Source organism: Monopterus albus, unplaced genomic scaffold (assembly GCF_001952655.1).
Source record: "Monopterus albus unplaced genomic scaffold, M_albus_1.0 scaffold188.1, whole genome shotgun sequence".
In the NCBI taxonomy this organism is placed as follows: Eukaryota; Metazoa; Chordata; class Actinopteri; order Synbranchiformes; family Synbranchidae; genus Monopterus; species Monopterus albus.
In genome coordinates this window covers 705,459-724,793 of record NW_018128068.1, presented here as the reverse complement: position 1 = coordinate 724,793, position 19,335 = coordinate 705,459, and the positions used below count along the sequence as shown (strand labels likewise).

General features: G+C 40.4%; 2 protein-coding genes across 4 annotated transcripts in view; one reads left to right on the top strand and one right to left on the bottom strand.

The window, feature by feature from the left end:
- xkr6b (XK, Kell blood group complex subunit-related family, member 6b) overlaps nt 1–2,402 on the bottom strand; it is a 53,397-nt gene extending 50,995 nt beyond the window's left edge. The window contains 2 exon segments of the mRNA XM_020617298.1: nt 1,576–1,804; nt 1,807–2,402. Coding sequence (XP_020472954.1) covers nt 1,576–1,804; nt 1,807–2,074 — 497 coding nt within the window. The 5' untranslated portion in view covers nt 2,075–2,402.
- Nucleotides 2,403–8,604: 6,202 nt separating this feature from the next.
- On the top strand, nt 8,605–19,329 carry mtmr9 (myotubularin related protein 9). 3 transcript variants are annotated; one of them, XM_020617319.1, is made up of 11 exons: nt 8,605–8,704; nt 9,114–9,303; nt 9,961–10,069; nt 10,373–10,498; nt 10,581–10,754; nt 10,872–11,089; nt 11,699–11,860; nt 12,051–12,192; nt 12,432–12,652; nt 12,860–13,011; nt 16,941–19,329. In XM_020617319.1, exons 2-11 carry the CDS (start codon nt 9,122–9,124, stop codon nt 17,102–17,104), a joined length of 1,650 nt encoding a protein of 549 aa, XP_020472975.1. In that variant the 5' UTR covers nt 8,605–8,704; nt 9,114–9,121; the 3' UTR covers nt 17,105–19,329. The 3 variants fall into 3 exon arrangements, with proteins under 3 accessions (XP_020472975.1, XP_020472976.1, XP_020472977.1); XM_020617320.1 differs by having other exon boundaries at nt 8,667–8,766; XM_020617321.1 differs by lacking the exon at nt 8,605–8,704 and adding an exon at nt 9,007–9,027.
- The last annotated feature ends 6 nt before the right edge of the window (nt 19,330–19,335 follow it).

Sequence of the window (19,335 nt, the reverse complement as noted above, 5' to 3'; positions counted from 1 at the left end):
CATGAGCAAACTAATCAACCGAACCACACTGAAGTAAATAAACCTGGGCCGATACAACTGCAGCTAATCAATATGACAGCATTCAGGTAGAGCTCAGAATGAGCGCAATGAAGAGCGACTGGATTGTCTCGTTCAAAGAAACCCCATCTGGACAGGGGATGCACCGGTATTCACTACATTTAACATGAGCAAAAGGAGTCGACATGTTCTTTTCAAGCACATCCAAATGACATGAGGCTTATTTTTAGATTAAATTGGGAGTGAAAATAGGTGAAACTGGATGAGAAAGTATTAGAACTTGTGTCATTATTTTTCATAAATGGTTAGTGAGTTCCAGTTCAGATGTTACTCTTAGCCTCAGCATGAGTAATTTGGCTTGTAGCACAAATGTCCTCATCCATCCATCCATCCATCCATCCATCCATCCATCCATGTCCTCATACATTAAACTACAAAACAATCATGGTTTATAAAATCTGTTGGTCAGATGTGGAGTAAACGCAAATACTGTAGCAGAATCGCTAAGTCTCTGTGTCTGACGCACAAAACACTACAAATATCTAGTGAACACCTAAAAGTCAGGGTGAAATGATATGACCCCTTCCACAGATTCTCGCAGTGTGCTGCTTTACATTTTTTCAGCCGCTGGCAGCCCTCTCAAGGCAGCCGTCGTGCGTTACTTTTTTCCATTAAATGCCAGCCACTGCGTCTGTCTGCACCAAAAACAACGCGCTGCACAGAAGCACCGACTGAACCGTCTAAAAGGAGCAGATAAGCTGCGCGCACCAGTGTCACATTTAACTACTACTGTAGTCGCTATATGTCAAAGATTACGCACAGAGTTGTGCACCTCCCCGCGATCGCCTGAGGCATCAATTTGTATGGCCAAAAAGCGGATTTGGGGACCAAAGATGTCGAGCGTCGCAGAGAAATCGATGACATCATGTCTGTGGGGGAAGATGTAGTTTTGTGAGCCGTGAAAACAGATGCTCGTCTGGCCTCTGGTTGCAGAGTTGGAGTATTTGATGCGCGAAGCGAGAGCAGGTGAATAGAGGCGACAGTGTGCACTGTGATGTGAAGAGTGCATCTGACACACACTCAGACACACACACACACACACACACACACACACACAAGCTTTCGGATACTACCTGTCTCTCTTTGATCAAATAGCCCTCTTCCCTCCCCACACAAGCGCAATGGCGCACTGTAATGAAATAATCACAGCGGTGCAATTTCTGTGCAGCTGTGGTAGTTGTCTGCACACATCTGGTCAGATCAAGGCATTTGTGCAAACCGCTTAAATATAACTGGATGCACATAGCCCATATATACAAACTGAAAATGCTAATACAGGCATGTGTGATACCTGATAGTGCAGACTGTGAGGCGAGCATAATGGTATCACCAGGGTACTGATTTTCACTCCAGTCATGTACACAACGGGTTATACCAGGTGACAGTCAAGAGGAGGTTAGAAGGCTGAGTGGCTGGATGGAGTAAGGGGGGCTAAAAACATTGTGCTTTGGGGGGTTAACTGTTTCTTTTAAAGGCTAAACTTCTAGTTTGTCTTACCTCCACACTTGTCCCATCTGAAAGATGTGTATCACGGTCTGCCAGACCCAGACAGAGAGGCGGCAGCACCTGTCTCTTTGCAGACTGGCTGTAGCTCTACGACTACTCAGCCCCTCCACGGAGCCCAGTCCGCCCCCGGTGTAATCCTGCACAAACCACCTGAAGCTCAAGATCTGGACCAGAACAGAGGGCACTAGCACGAAGAACAGGGTCAGGCCTGACCACAGGGCAGTGCCAAAATGATCCACAGGCAGTCCAACCAGAGGCGCTCCTCCTGTGGCCGCGCCACGTCTCTCTCCTTTTCCTTCCCCTTTCCCCGGAGGTAATGCAGGCAGGCGCTCCGGCAGCCCCAGTAGCACGACGAGGTGTTGCAGCAGTGGCAGATGTGGAATGAGCTACCGTTCCGAGTGTCGTCCTCTCCCGTCCCCACCACCTCGTCCAGGTTGTGCAGCTGGGCGAAACCGGTGACGACCCCGCGACCATCGGATTTCGCTGCCATCTTTCCCTCTGATGTTCCCACCTCCTCCGGCTTCCGGGGTTCGTGACGACACTTCCCTGACACCTGTTTTGCACCCCAAATGTTGGAGCCATCTAATATCGGGGTGTCAGCGCGTCACCGTCGCTCACTCTGTCCCCATATAGCGCACCAGTGGCGCAACGGGCGCACCACATCTTTTCTCGCTTTCCCTTCAGTGCAGATTTATTCACGCCTGGCAAGAATAATCTAGTCTACAAAGTTCAGACTGAATAATTTATAACTCGTACATCCAACTGTAGCCGACCAATTTTTAAGATGGCTGTTAATCTCCTTCTCCGCTGTTCAGTTGCTTCCCCTCTCTGCAGCTCTCCTCCAGCTGCAACCTGAGTGCCATGAGCAGTCCGTCCCTCCACTGTCCCACGCCGACGTAATTCATCCCCCCACCTCTTCACTCCACAGCCTCTCTCTCCCTCCTCTTTCACACTCACTCACTCACTCACTCGGTCACCGTCTCTCCCTCTAAACGTGGTTGCCATCTAGTGTCTCTTTTGAAGCCCCCCAATTATGCAGGATAGGACTGCATGATGTAATGTAACAGCACCAAAGGAGGTCTTTCCTGTTGTTTGAATATTTGAATTAGTTACACTGTGCAGTCATTTTGGGGGCAAGGAATTAGGAACAAATACTCTCCTACAAACTAAAACAGCATCCTGCAGCATTGCTCAGTAAAGACTTCATTATGACCTTGCTGTGCTTATTAGTATTTTATCTCCTGGTATAAGTGTAAAATGCTTTCATTTATGTTATTGTGTATCATAAATTATGTCATCAGCACTGGGTATGTACAGTATAGTATACTAGTATAGTAATTTCGATCTATTTGACTCAGTAAACAATGATACTGTACCACAAGTTCACAAACATATAACTTGACAACAGTGCAAGATATAGGTAACTCCTGCTCACCATAGCCCCTGGGAGAAGACAAAAATGAGCTATAGGTAAAGCTATAGGTCTCTAGAGTGGTTACTAATGCTGAGGTATTTTTCTCAGTAGGAGTCGAGGGGGTTAAGCACTTGCTGAAAAGTGAGGCGTTCCCCTCTGTAGCATGTGTGAGCTGGTGAGTCTGCTGCAGGCTCGATAACACTGTGATTAGACTGCACCCACAGAGCTGTCATGCCGGGTCATATCCAGTGTGAGATTGATTGGATCATGTCCGCTTCACCTGCACAGCGCCTGCTCTGCCAGTTTGGACGGCAGATTTGATGGGAACTGTCCAATGCTAGAGTAGTGCTGGACCTGAGGCAACCTTCTGTCTCTCTGAGGGCTCACTGACAAATGTACAATCTAATCCTACTTTTATTCTTAACTCTATCAAACTGCCAAACAGCACTTTGAATAAGAACTGAGCCAAAAAACAAAACAAAAACATCTTCACGCTTAAGGTCTAAATCCCATCAGCACAATTCAAAGATACTTCATTTCAACCTGTAGATGATTTGTAAGCAAAAGGTATATTATTTCAAAACATGTATGAGCATTCATCAGTATGTAAACTGTACACCAAGCATCCCTTTTCCTTGGCTGGGGTTTCTGCATTAAGTACTTTTTATTTCAGTCTTCAGTTTGTCCTCACTATGATAGATGTACACGTACAACACACACCACTCTGCCCAATCAATCCAGCGTAACAAGGTCACTCCATCTACAGCACATCTGACCTTTGCTAGAGTAACGGTATCAGCTTCTACTCCCACCTACAACCGTTTTGCTTGGGTTTAATTATGTTCACTTTACTATATTGTGATTCTATTGTTAACCTGTGTGGAGCCTCATCAAGTCAAATAATCTCATGAAGTTCGATCCACATGTGAGTTTATATTGATCCTACATGAAAGTACAAGTTACTTCATATAGTTTAAATATATATTACCCCTCCAAGCCAGTTCTCCTGGGTAAAGAATTTGATATCTGGCCTTTGCTATAGATTGTTTATAAAAACATTTGAACTTTCCTACATTCATTTGTTTAATTGTTTCAGCTTCATTTGGCCAGTTTTTTTCTGCCTATGTATTTTCTTCTAGTAACTATAAAGAAATTTTAAAAACACTCCTGTGTATAATTATTTCTGCAGCAAATCTAATGCATCTAAAGATATTGCAAGGCTTTGTGCCATCTAGTTCTTTTTAGCCATTATGTAATGACAGAAATACTGCAGTGTTGTGTCCCTGAATGACTGGATGCAAATACACCATGTCAGACTCACAAGTTTCAGTTTGCGTAGCTCTTGTCATGGTCAGTTGTTACGCCTTTACCTGTGAAGGTTGGTCAGCGGTTGCAGAGGGAAAAGCTTTGTTTCAGAACAGCTTGGAAAGTCACAGTGATGCTGAATGAAAAGAATCAGGCCACAGCCATTCCTCCAGGCCAGATAACTGGGAGAGGGGGGGAAAAAACTTTAAATATGATCGAATACACACAAGAGAGTATGGTTGTGTGCAAGGGACTGGCACATCATAAAGCCCATTTTGTCTGAGTTGCTTTCATTTTCTCTTTTTTCCTCGGGGTTGTTAGGCCTCCACAAAGCCTTTTTTAGCGGCATGCTAGATGCACATTCAGTTCTAATTTTCACAGGAGATGGGAGGCAGTTTAATGCAGCAAAGGCCTCACAGCAATAAAAACAATCAAATCAGATGACATCAACTCAAATTATAAAGCACTTTTAAGCTAAATTGTCATGAACTGCTTTACAGAGCAACAAACAGGCAGTCATTTCAAACAAAAGAGAAATCACGGGTCTAAAATTAGTGTGTGTATGTGTTACAGAGAGTCGGAGAGGATTCAAGGTAACTTTAAAAGTTTTTTTTTTAATTCAGAGGCCTTGTGACAAAGAGATCAGCATATGAAGGCTGGTTAGGGTGCAAAGACTAAATAAACCAGACATGTGTGTGTTTCAAACCAGGAGCAGGAGGGAGGGTGAAGCTCCCTAACAAGCTATACTTTAGATATAAATCCAACATTCGGTGAACAAGATGGTCAAGTGAAGCGAATTAATGATCCATCGTTGGCAAGGCTATTTTATTTTTTGTACTTCAGAGCTGTGACTTTAATCAGGTTGCAGTCAGAAGCTAAATAATGAGTCTGTGCAAGTTTTGTTCCACTTTGTGTGAGTATTCCTGCAGCTGAGGCTTAGTGAGATGTTTGGATCATACCACAGGTCTACTGCCACGCAAAAACATGTCACATATTTTACACTGTTGATAACAAGCAATGCAATCCATTTACTTACATGCTTGTAGGTTTTCCAGTAAGTCATAACATAAAACTGGCAAGATAATGACACACTGTATGATTTTAACCTCATGGTGAGTTAGTTATATTGCAACTAAATAAGTTTCCGATTAGCAATCAACAGCTGAAAAGACCTCTATGCCTATAATGCAGCAGATAACCCAGCATTGTTTTCTGTGACAACGCTTCATTAAATGATCTCAGTTTTGGTTCTGCACCCTGTGCAGTACCACTTTCTGACAAGGACATTTTATAAATGGATTTTGGTCCAAATGCCCTGCAGCCCTTTTCTAGGAGATAGGTGGTCAGGCAGCCCTATGGAGAGATCTCCTTTATAAACCAAACGTGAACCATAAGCAAAGACAATTTGGCAACCCAAAAGGTATTCTTACTGATGTCTTATAACTGATCTATAAAGCACCTGGAAATGATTTACTAACCATTAATAAAATGCAGTTCAAACAAATAAGAAAGAAAACTCCACATGATAATGTACAAAAACATAATTCTACCATTCATTTCATTATGCTTGTTAAGATATGAAATAGTCTCTCCAAACTTTCAGAGGCAGTAAGGCTGCACTAAGTTTCTCACAGAGTTGCACCAGTGTTTAAGTCATCATTATTTGGCATGACAAACTTCTCTGACTCACTTCCCAAAAATAATGAAACAGCATCACATAAATAACCATTCAAACAGGCAGCCACCATTCAGAACAGAAGGTTAGAGAAAGGGAATGAATCATGGATGAGACATTGTCTCAACCCGAAGAAGATTCTGTGAGTAAATGTGTAGGTGTGAGTACAAACTCATCAGTAAATGTCAAAATCTTTTCTGTAATGTAATGCAAACAAGGAGTAAGCATTCAGCTCACTCAAGACAGATTTGGAAACTTGACCACAGTTTTACAGTTGATGGCTGTAGTTACTCATCTCAGTTTATCAATGCAATTTCAATAGAAAATGTAGACTTGCGCATGAGAGGTTTATTAATATTAGTCCTTAAATTCCTCTAAGATACAATAAGCTAAACGGGTTTTTAGGTTGACTACTTTAAAAATTCAGCTGCTGCCATAAAAGAAAACATATTAGTACTGAACCTTTTATCACAGATGGTAAAGTAAATCACCTCCTCTGGCACCAGCACGATTGTCTGTTGTTAAATAAAACATAGACATTAGGTTACTCTATAGTATTTCATTTGATTTGAAAGCTATTTTTTAATCACCTCATCTTCTTAAAAAAAAAAAGTCATGGCAAAGTGTTTTTCCTCACAAGAAGGACAGTTATTTGTTTGTACCATGAGTTTCATATTCAATTGAGCCACAGTGTCAGTGTTCTTTATGCTGTGGGCTGGAAGGGCCCAGAGCAAACCATTTATTGTGAAGCCCAGACAGGCTGCAACTAAAGCAAATACTGCACTGATTTGCAATAGATCACACACACACACACACACACACACACACACACACACACGCACACACACACACTGTCTGCTCTGATAAAGATGTGTCTAAAACAAACAAGCCCACAACTGCTTTCATGAAGTCATCTGCTCTTCTTCACTGTCCAAACTGCATTCACCTCTTTAGGGGAGTCTCAAGGTTGGTGTGTGTTCCTTCGTGTGCTTTAAGATCTCAGCATATCCCCAGAACTAAGACAAAATCTTCAGATAACAACTTCTTCCTACTGTGTCAACTCGAGACTCAGAATGTTATTATTTCTATTCTTTGAGTGCCTGTAGCTTTCTCTTTACGCTGATTATCCAAACTGTGTCTATAAAGCAGAAAAGTACAGCTTAGGCTTCTTTCAGGTTTAGCCTAGTCAGTGAGTCCCATCCATCTCTGTGATGTGCATCAGGAAACTGAAATCTTATGTCTGGTCTGCCGCTGCCTGCTGTGTACCGTACTGGCTTCTTTTCACACAAGTCATGTTTTCTCTGCTCCCAGGATTCTGTGATGTTCTTTTTGCCGGGGCTGTTTGGAAGATCTATGTACCTCCATCTTTTGAGTTACTCATGCCCTCTGTTTGATCAAGCTACCCAAGCTGTCATACATCTTTGACATCCCCCTTACACTCACCAACCTGGCACTATACTTGAAACAATATGAAAATGCACTGTTTTACTGGAATTGTTATTTTTCCTTAAGACTCATTTTCCCTTCCAAGGCATCCATTGAAAGATAGGGATGGGTTTGTTTTCCCTCTTCCATCTCCCAAGATTTTTTCTTGTTATGTTGCTCTGTAATTGCTTGTAATTTTAGTAACATTGTATGTACACTATACATAGATGCCAATTTACTCTATCCTTGTTTTAGGTTTTGTGAGTAACCTTGGTATTTTTACCATCTAGTTTCTAGCCTGAATGTATCTGACTTATTAATGGGCTTCTCTGGAAATTAGGTTGTAAACCTCAGTGGAACTTCACCTTGTAAAATAAAGGTTAAATAAAAGTAAAATCATGTACTGCCTGACTGCCATTTCTGCTAAATTTAATCTACCTGGTTTTACTGCTTGTTATCGGGTGGAATCCTATTGACCCTCCCTCTCACTATCTCTGGTTTGTTTAGCATCAAAATAACACCCAAACACCTTTATATGAACAACACATTAATTTATTTCTCACGATCATGTAGAATGTACCCTTCAGGCATCAAGGTGATATTGAATTATGGGTCCATGCAATTCTCTTAATACCACAAGTCCCCCAAAAATGTTTCAGTGTCACCACCTAGTGGTTGCTTTTGAGATTATTACGTTTCATACAGCAGGTGATGGATAGATGGATACGATTACAAAAAATCCTTCACATATACAGCTAGCAGAGCATGTGCCATTTGATGGGATCTGTAGGTTTTCATTTTTAAAAAATAAATAAAAAATATCTGTTTAATGCTACTAATTATCTATTCTTTGTTTGTTAAGTGTACTGCTTCTATAGCAAAGTGTTTCCATTGCTGAATGCATGTCCTACTATACAGTAGATCAAATGTTAAAGTGAAGCCCCACAGTATAATAGAACAGTGTTTATCAACAAATAATTTCTGAACTGGGGTACAGCTTTTTGCAGAGAATTTCGATAGGCTGTGTTATTCAGATTGTCCTGAGCCAAATCTATCAATTCCCAATTTATTAGAAAATCAATTTTAAAGTATTTACACTCCACCGGATTGTTTGTAAAAATCCAAACTATAAAATATTAGAAGGATGTTGTCTGTGGGGGCAGCATTAGGCCACGCAGTGTACAATCTGCCTTAAATCCATCAGATAAAGAAGAAGGGCCAAATTTCACAAGTCAGCTGTTTCCAGTCGGTATATTTTTGTTAACGTACCAGTTTCGCCCAACAACAAAATAAACGAGAAGGTAAACAAGCGTTTGCATGATAAACCGTTTTAGCATTGGCGAATAACGAAAGAATTTGTTTTGTAAGTTTGTAGTATGTATTATGCTAACATGTTGATGTACATTTTAAAATGTCGGAACATTTGTACGGCTAATGTTCCCGTTTCTGTCACGGGTAGCTTGCTAGCTAACTTCATTTCCTGAATCGAGCTAACTTTAGCTAGCTGACAGGTTGTCTGAGCTTTTATTGGTTTAATATTATTTGTCATCGATAGTTTTTCTTTAAAAGCAGCATATCATGGCTTGAGTCAATTTATCTTCGCAGTAGTAACGTTAGCTAATATGTAGCGTTGTCTCTATATGTTAGTAAAAGCTCAGTCTCTCATCAGTTATTTCCTTGGTATCTGAGCTGTCTGCTGTCTTTTCTCAGGTCAAGTCATGGAGTTTGCAGAACTGATAAAGACACCCAGGGTGGATGGGGTTGTCCTTCACCGCCCTTTTATGCCGACTGTTGAGGGGACCCTGTGCTTGACTGGTCACCACCTTATCCTCTCCTCTAGACAGGACAACACAGAGGAGCTGTGGCTGCTTCATTCAAACATCGACTCTATAGAGAAACGGTAATGGAGTTCTTCAAAGTGTTTATTTATTTGTCATATGCACAGTTAGGAAACATGTTTCCCTGTACAATGAAATTCTTACTTTGCCGTCCACATGAATGCCACAAAATACTAATGAAATATAATGTAGATAAATAAGTAACACAAAATCTAAGGCACTTTAAGCAGCAAATGCAGCAATATAATAAAAATATATAAGAATATAATAAGAGAATGTATGCTGCATGGGAGCAGCATGTGCAGCAGTCAACTGTCAATGTGCAATTATGCATGTTCCGACCAGAGGGTAGGAAGGCAAAAGGTTCTTATCAGCAGTTGTAAAGGTTTTACACATTTTTTTTCTTAATTGTTTTTAGGCAAAATGCTGTTTCATTAGGTGCATGTGCAACACATGAAAAGGAAACATTGTACATTGTGTGGTCTCTTTATTAAACCAATTATTTTAGGCAGATCAGTAGGACATACATTTGAAATAAATCTCTCTAAATTACAAGGGAGAAGTGAAAAAAACAAAGCAGCAGAATGAGAATATAATAATTTCCCACAGAACAGCAAGAGTCAGTCCCACAGAGTTTCACATCAGAGTTGAGGCAGAAGTGACATACATCCACACTACTTTACTTACTTTTTAAACCAAAATTTCAACTTGCCTTTTAGATTTGTGGGATCTTTAGGAAGCATTATTGTCAAATGCAAAGACCTGAGGGTAATCCAGCTTGACATCCCTGGTATGGAGGAGTGTCTCAACATTGCCAGCTCTGTTGAGGTAAAAATAATATTCATGACACATGTCGCTGTCTAACAATTGTATGTCTGTCTGTCCTGAAGCAGCCATCTCTGTTCAATTTCTTCAGTTTTTTTTTCTATCAAAGTTATTTTGTGAGAGTTTTTCCTTATTCGATTTGCGGGTCTAAAGACAGAGGATGTTGTATGCTTTACAGATTGTATAGCCCTTGAGGCGAATTTGTGATACTGGGCAGTAAAAATACAATTTGATTTCACTTGACTGTAAAAAAGCATTCTATTTTTAAACGGTGAACAACCCATTAATATTTGTATTTCTCTTTAGGCTCTGTCCACACTTGATTCTGTGTCCTTGATGTACCCTTTCTTTTACCGGCCCATGTTTGAAGTCATAGAAGATGGCTGGCATTCTTTCCTACCAGAGGATACCTTTAAAGATTTGGAATCCATGGTATAGACACAAGTAGTGACATATTGTTCACTTTTACATTTTCTTAGTACATTTTTAACCTGTCATCTTCCATTTTTATCAGACTGATGAGTGGAGACTGAGTGAAGTCAACAAGGACTTCAGCGTGTGTCCATCATACCCCCCTCTAGTGGCTGTGCCCAAAGATATTGATGACAACACATTGAGGAAAGTAGCTACCTTCCGTCACGGTGGCCGTTTTCCAGTACTTAGCTACTATCACAAAAAGAATGGCATGGTGAGCCTCTGGGAAATGGAGTTTATCTGATTCTGTTTCTGCTGCAAGATGTTCTATGTGAATTTAAACTGTGTGATGCCTTCTTGTACTGTACCTCAAATCGCTTATAAATTTCAGGTGATGATGCGAGCAGGACAGCCTCTGACTGGCACGAACGGGCGACGATGTAAGGAAGATGAGAAACTGATCAATGTCACCCTGCGGCTGGGCAAACGTGGTTATATCATTGACACACGTACTATCAGTGTTGCCCAGCACGCCAAAGCTCGAGGTGGAGGATTTGAGACTGAGGCTAACTACCCGCAGTGGAGGAGGATCCACAAGGCCATTGAAAGGTGTGTCGTCAGTGGTTCCATAAAATAGCAGCCAACCTTATCGCTGAGTTCTTTAAGGCACTGTTATTTTTACACCACATATCATTTTCCTTCCACTTCACAATTGTGCAATACTTTGTGTCGGTCTATCACATAAAATCCCAATAAAATACATTTAAGTTTGTGGTTGTAATGTGATAAAATGTGGAAAAGGGGTGAATACTTTTGCAGGCCACTGTAGCTTTAGCAGGCATTTGAGGACTGGTCTAGAGAAATACTGGGGGGACAATTTTCCATTTTTCGTATTTTGCAGTGGGGGTGCCTTGTGAAGATTATGCCCCCATCTACAATCATTCAGCTGTTCTCTGCATCTAGCCAAGAAAGTTGTACCTTGTTGTCATGTTTTAGCTTTGTTATACTTTTAAATAAGATGTAAAATGTTATGCCATCAATCTTGGTCTCAGTTTTTCCCTGTGGTATCAAATATCTATATTTTTCAAGATGTTTTATTGAAGTTAGAAATTCCAGTATTGTGACAACACTAATTTATTACTACAACTGAAATTTAAACAACTGAAATTATTTATTAACTATTTGGGCTTAGTGTTGCAACATATCTGTCACTTCCAGGTTTAATGTCCTCCAGGAAAGCTTGATTAAGCTGGTCGAAGCGTGTAACGACCAGTCCCACAACATGGATCGCTGGTTAAGCAAGCTAGAAGCTTCTAGCTGGCAAACCCATGTCAAGGAGATCCTCACCACTGCTTGTCTGGCTGCCCAGTGTATTGACAGGTTAGAGAACTAAGCTTGATTTGCTTGTCATACTGGTCCTGGACCAGTAAATACCAAGCAAGCAATAATTTTAAGAATTTATCAGCTCTGTACATATTACATAAAAAAAAATCACAGTATTCAGCATTGAGTCTATGTTAGAATAGCAGGTGATACACTGACAAATTATAAGCATTTATGTCTGTCTCAGGGAGGGAGCTTCAGTACTCGTTCATGGTACAGAAGGGACCGACTCTACCCTGCAGGTGACCTCTTTGGCTCAGATCATCCTTGATCCGGCCTGCAGGACCATCAGAGGTTTCCAGGGCTTGGTGGAGCGAGAATGGCTTCAGGTGAGTTTCTCTGAGTTTTAATGTCCTGCCGAGCACTTTCTTTCTCTTCATTTTGATAGTAGTCATTACCGAGCATTATTAAGTAGATTAAACAGCATCTAATATTACTAGACTGAGATTAGAAACAAGGGACAATGTTTGGCACAAATATTATAGAAACATCGAGTAAGTATCTTCATTATTGATGGACACAGTTTGGCATAATCATAATCATCTCACTTCTTTGACCACCTACCCAGGCAGGTCACCCATTCCAGCAACGCTGCGCCCAGTCAGCTTACTCTAACAGCAAGCCTCGACAAGAGGCTCCTGTATTTCTGCTCTTCTTGGACTGTGTGTGGCAGATCCTTCGTCAGTTTCCATGCTCGTTTGAATTCACCGAGAGCTTCCTGGTGCTGCTCTTTGAACATGCCTATGCTTCTCAGTTTGCTACTTTCCTGGGCAACAGTGCAGCTGAGAGGTTAGTCTGCAGTTGGCTGAGAGTGTCTACTAGCTTGTCATGTGTGAGCTATGTAATAATGATTTGGTTTCACCTGGATTTTAAGGGAAATGAGAACATCTCCAATTTGATTTTCCTTGCATTCATAGAGCTGTCATTGTGCAGGTTACAAGCTTACTGTTACAAACTTTAAGCAGCCACTGTTCTTATTGGTTAACCTTTTCATAGAGCCAAACTATCTCTGACTGAGAAGACTGTCTCCCTTTGGTCATGGGTGAATCGGCCCCAGGAGTTGGAACGCTTGACCAACCCCCTCTATGAACCCAACAGCCTTGTGATCTGGCCCTCCGTGGCCCCTCAGAGTTTGCTGCTATGGGAAGGTAAGAAACCAGTCGCAGATAGAATAGATGAGCAAACCTAAATGAAAATACATACATAGGTTTACGGCATAAACTATTAGCAGCAGTCTTAACAGCACTGAAATGCAAGTTTGTGTTGGAACGGATAACAAATTAAGGTTATGGGTTCCATGTTAATTATAAAGGCATTCCTCAAAGTCACACCAAGACAGTTGTATATTGTTCAAATTAAATTCACAGGTCAGACACAGGTGTGCCTCCATAAGCTGTTTATTGTCTGTGATTACACTGTCACTCGGACATTCTTAAATCTCACTGGAAGGGGGCAGCATTGCACAAAATGCACCATTAATAAACTGATTGACCCTGTGAGCTACTAGTAAATGCTGTATCATGTTTATTTGATCCCCATTTACAGTTGGCCCTGTAGACTCAGAGTTACATAAAGACTTTCAGGCATGCATACCTGCTAGCTTAAAGGGAAATTTGGCATAGCAACAGCAAACAATTTGAGATATAATAAACAACATAGCACGCCTCTATTTCCCCCTTGTCAAGTTACATGACCTGCTGACCCAACATGTAACCTTGTATGTGCTCAGAACTCCAGCCTCTGTAAAGATAAACACTTAATGGAGGGAGCCAAAGCAAGTGAGTTGATTAATTGATGAATTTTTAAAAATATTTTTCAAACTAAAATGCAAAAAATCCCTAGTTGCAGGTTTTAATTTTTTCCCTTTTTAACATAGAATAAATTATTCGATGATTAATCAAGAGAATAGTCAGTAAATACTTGGTTTGATCTGGAATACTTTGTAAATCAATCTTCCTGCATTTTCTAACCTCTCAGTAGTGACTGCCCACCTCTGATAACCTGCCTCAACATGCTTCATGAAGCTCTTTCTCTCATATGATATTTTTCCCATCATTTGGCTCTCAGCACCTTTACATGTTAAAAATTGTTCTGGTTGCTTCTCATACACATCAGTGATGCATTTGGCCAGTGGGTTTGCTTTATCATAGGTAGCACAGAAGGTTTCTGCAGTGGCAACAGACCCCCCCGATATTATTCCTGTGGTACACTTAATGCTTGTCATTAAGGCACTGATACTTTGAATAAGCTTTTCATTTTCTAAGTAGAAAACAAAGCAAGGAGTGCGACAGTCATGTTTCCATGATGCTTAAGAGAATTTGTGTGAATGAGTTGAATGCATAGTGCTCTCTTCTCTGTCAGCACCCTGCTTTGAGGTGCCTTTGGGTAAAAATCCTGCAACAGTGTGACACTGACCGCCGTCTTTGATAAGCAGAGATGCTCTCTAAAGGTTTCAGATAGTTGCCTTCTGATTTGTGGGCTTTGAAAATGTAGTACTATTTGGAGTTGGTTAGATGCCACCTTAAGTTACTGCTGGTTGAAATACATTTTCTAGCGTTTCATAAATTCTGGGATCTGAAATGATGTCATTAAATGCAAACATATCAAATACTGTAAGTACAATTTAGCTCATCTCACTTTCTAAACGATATTTTAAAGAGCTTGGTTTGGAATGTAGAAAGTTTGTGGAAAGCGCAAAATGAATGATGGCTGTTTTTCTTTCTTTCTTGGAAATAGTTTTAAATAAAAATAGAGTTCATTCAGCAATCATGGAATCAGTCATGTTAACGGCAAAAAAATTCCAAATCTTCGCTCGTATGTACGTGCTGAATCTTGAAAACATGCTGAGCGTCCTGTCAAGTACTCCCCCTTTTTTCTATATGAAAAGGCGCAACCGAAATACCAGTCAGTCAGAACTGATGAAGCCTCTTGGATGAGAGGTGAAACGTCTTCGATCTTGAAATCCAAGTCCAGTTGATTTCCAAGGTTATTTCGGTTGCGGTTTATTATGACCTGGATGACTGAGAATCTGCACAGATGTATATGAAAAGGCAGGAGGAGGGTTTAGATAGATGAGGGGTCATTAGGTTCACACCTTCTTTGTCAGTGATGAGGGGATTCTTGCCTAAAGCCTTATGGCATTGTTCGCACATAAAGATTCAATGGGACAGTGACAGCTCCTGCTCATTGTGAATGAGACCTAGCTTCGCAGCTCCCACCCCCACCTCTCCAGTGTCCTGATAAACTACAGGGGAGGGAAAATTGAGAAGGGCTCTACTTTATGCGGATATTCTCTGGCACAGTGCAAGCAACAGCCTCGACCGCAGCTAAAACAGAAGCACTGAGTTGCTTAGTTCTCCATTTTACTGTGGAAAGGAATTTGAACCTGTTTTAACTTTGACCAAAATTGAGGAAAAGCTCATCAGCTCATGTGTCCTGCAGGCAAATGTAAAGTCGGAGCAGAGTATCTAAATTGCTTGTTCAACACAACGTACCCCAAGAGGTACAGATTCAGATTCATGAGAGACCAGATACCGCCAACTACACTTTCTATCTGTGCATGTGTGTGAACATACTCTTACGGCCACACCCTGGTGTTGTATGACAGTACTGTATGTGGAATGCAACAGGCATCCTGCTTGCACACCTTTTTCTTACAGAATAACACATTCTCCAACTTAAAGATCCCATGGAAGCCCAGATCTGTAGCTCTTGATGTTCACACTAATAGAAACCAAGGTATCAAGTCTTTATAGAATTCCAAACCCATACTTTTAAAATTTCTGAGGGCACACTTGCTGTGCTTCAACTAGATAGGAGCTGTATTTGTGTGTGTTTTTTTTTTAATTCCAACACGAAGTTGAATAAACTTTCCTACTTTTCCTAAGTGCATTAAAACTGTTTTTTACCCAAAAATAAATACCTAACATGACATCATAACTGAGATGCCAGTAATGAGTGAGATGAGTGAAAAGCTTTGTTGTGAAAATGCTCAGGTCATTTCTGTTTGGCTAACAAGTGACCTCTTCACTATGTTGTACATTCCAGCGCTTCTTTGTTGTCACACTTGTCTTTCCAGTATGTCAGACATACAGGTTCCTCTGCTAAATTCCCCCTAGCCACTGTCAAAGTCCAAGTTTATGAGAGTGTTAGGTCATTTCTAGTCAGATAGATATTTGTTAGACATTTGTTGTATTAGTAATGTTTAGTGTAGCCAGGCTGTCTAGCTCAGGCTGTTACATGCTTAGTCATTCTCATGAGTGTTTTGCAGGCTGCATTAGGGCCAAGGACAACTAGATAGAGAAGTCTGCAGGCAGGAGGTTATTTCTATTATGATGATATGTGTAACTGTAATGGTAATCATAATATTTTCTTATGGGTAATGTCATGTCAAAATGTTCTTAGATACACACCACTAATCAACAGCCACACACACATTGATTTTCTTCATGTTTTGGCTATTGTTATGGTCAGCTGTAAAGCTGGCATATCGGGTGACGCCACGGTTTGACGTTGCCTGTGTAGTATGGGGCTAGCCCAACCAAGTGGTTAAATTGTATAGCCATTTATCGGTTCAGGGTCTTTCATACTCCATGCTGCCTGCGTGCTGGTTTGGGGGGTGGAAGAGATCTGGACGTGTAATGTTTATTTTACCTGTGATTCCTTGAATAAACCAGCACGGTTATTTTTTTATATATCCAAGTGGTCTACTTCATCTTTGTGAGTTCCTGGTTTAAAAGAGCCTGAAGAGGCTAACAAAAATAGCTTATAAGAGCAAGGTTTTGCTGCTAGTTCACACAGTCAGTGCTCTCTTTTCTAACACAGCTCAAATTAGTTCAGCTTCACTACTCAAAGAGCCATTTTGCTGGGACAATTTATCCTCTTACTATTCTCCCTGTTTTTTGCAAATAACCAAGTTAATATATTCTTTTAAATGTCTATGAAAGCTCCATACTTTTACATGCATGCACAGTAACTGCACACTTGACCATTGTTGTGCTGGAATAAGAAAGAACGCTTCTTTGTAGTGTTTTGTTCTTTGCTGGTTACTTATTGTTGCCGTCTTCTTTCATTACAGGAGTGTTCCTTCGTTGGAACCGCTCCTCTAAGTGGTTGGATGACGCCTACGAGGAAATGGTACATATCATTGAATACAACAAGGAACTTCAGAACAAAGTGAACAGCCTGCGCAGGCAGCTCGCTCAGCTGGAAACTGACGATCCTCTGCTGCAAACACCATAGAGTGGGAGGGGGAGGTATTTGTGAAAATATAGCAAAATATAAAGACAGATCAGTGTCTGCCCACTTTTAATTTTCAGCCATTTGAGGACAAAAACAGTTGTAAATTTAGCTTTCTACACAAATGAAGTGGCAGATGCGAGGTCACACTTCAGTCAGCATACATGACTGAAACAGTGCCCTGATGCTACACACATGAAGAACAAAAACCTAGCTAGATGTACAATTTTATGTCGTTTAAACTAAGCACGGCTGAGATGGAAAAGTAACAGAAACCAAATTCTTCTAAAGCCAAGCCCGTTCATTTCCTTAAATTATGCCATAACTGCTCAGTTGATTTCACACTTGCAAAAACTCGTCAGGCCCCCTGGTCTCACACTATCTGATTTCTTAACAGTCATGTAAATGAGAAACCTGGTTTTGTCTCTATGAGGATTGTGTTCACCGCAGTGGGCTCCAGCAAACAATGCAACCCTGTGTGGCAAAAAACCGAATCTGGTTCAACCTTTTCTATGGCTCATGGGGACATCATCCAGTAAAAGCACCCCATTATGTAGCGGGTGGTCTGAATGTAGACGCCCACGGGAGGAAGACTTTGTTGGCATGAGCCTTTACTGCTGTTCACTCTTGAATTTGGGCCACATTTACAAACGCACCATAATGACACATGAGTTTTCATTAGTTAGGGTATTGGATGTTAAACAGTGTTTGTTTTTTGTTTTAAATCAGTGCAGATGCTGGTGATAGTGTAAGCTACATTAGTAGCATGCACATTAGCAAAAACAACAGAAACTTGCTGGAAAAAAAGTTGAATGAAACCACTCACATCAGTTCAGCAGAAGGTGGCCAGTCATCCAATAATTAAAAAGTCACTTTGAACGGCAAGAAATGAAAAAAACTGGAATATACTTTATTAGTAATTGGAATTTTTATTAAAGGTATCAAATATGTAGACGTACTGTATAAGGAATTATTAAAAAGGAAAATTGCTCCACATGGAAAACTTTGTTTCATATCCAGTGGAAAGAAACAGTAAAGTTAGAGAAATGCAATTTAAAATTCTGCACAGTATTTATTACATGTCACGATTTGAAAATATCAGTAAGCTTTGCCGTTTTTGTAAAGTTGAAGAGGACTCAATGCAACATTTTATTTTATGAGTGCTCTTACTCCAAAGCATTGTGGGCCAAGCTGGAGGCTACTCATAGTAATTAGACAAATAATATGGATGCCAAAAAGGTTATCTTATGCTATAACAACCACAAAATACAATGACTTATTAACTTAATCCTTTTATTGGGGAAATTTCATATCCACAAGTCTAAATTTGCCAGGAATCTCTCATGTTTTGAATTATTTGTCATTGAATTACGAAACTACATTGAATATATCAAACTTATAAATGATAAGAAATGCCAACAAGCCTTTAGTTTAATTCAGCAGCTTATCTAAATAACCATGACCTCATTGCCTTTACACCTTTGTCAAGGTATCATTAATGTGTAGTGTATAATGTTTGTTTTTAATTAACTTTATTTTTATGTCTGTTTCAGTTGAATTAGTTATCTACTTTCTGTTTGTTTGTTTTTTTTTCTCTAGTTTACTGTCATTTGGGTATGAAATTGGTATGCTGTTGTTAAAAAAACAAAACGCTTCCTGCAACTTCTCGCCCCAAACCCCCCCCACGCAGCCTCGTGCACAAACACACAGTAGCGTTTTACTGCACTCAGTCTGAACGCCTGCTAAGCACCTACTGTACTGTACAATGAAAGGCATATTTCATATGAGTTTACACAAATTAGGTACACAATAGAATTTTTTAATACAGCCTCATTAAATGGTATCGCTCATCAGCTTGCGCTGAAATGTTTGGTTGCCACATTCTCAGTAGTAGAAGTAGAAAGATGGTACTTAGGGTCTTGTCATGTCATGGCAGCAAGATCCTGATTATCAGGGAGTTCTGGAATAGATCACATAGCTCAGTGGGAGATTCAGCTTTGAAGAGCAATTTATGTTTTGGTTACCAGAGTTCAATATCATTTTCAAGTACATCATTAATCAAAATGCATGTCTGTTTTGTAGTTTAACATTCAAAACTACTGCACTTTGTTTGAAAGACGCTTCAGTTCATTTTGTGTATATTAATCAATTGTACTATACTTCAATATCAGAAACCTACTCTTTCAAAATCCCTTTTTTTTTACATTTTTTTTTTGCTGAGTGAGCGGCAAAGA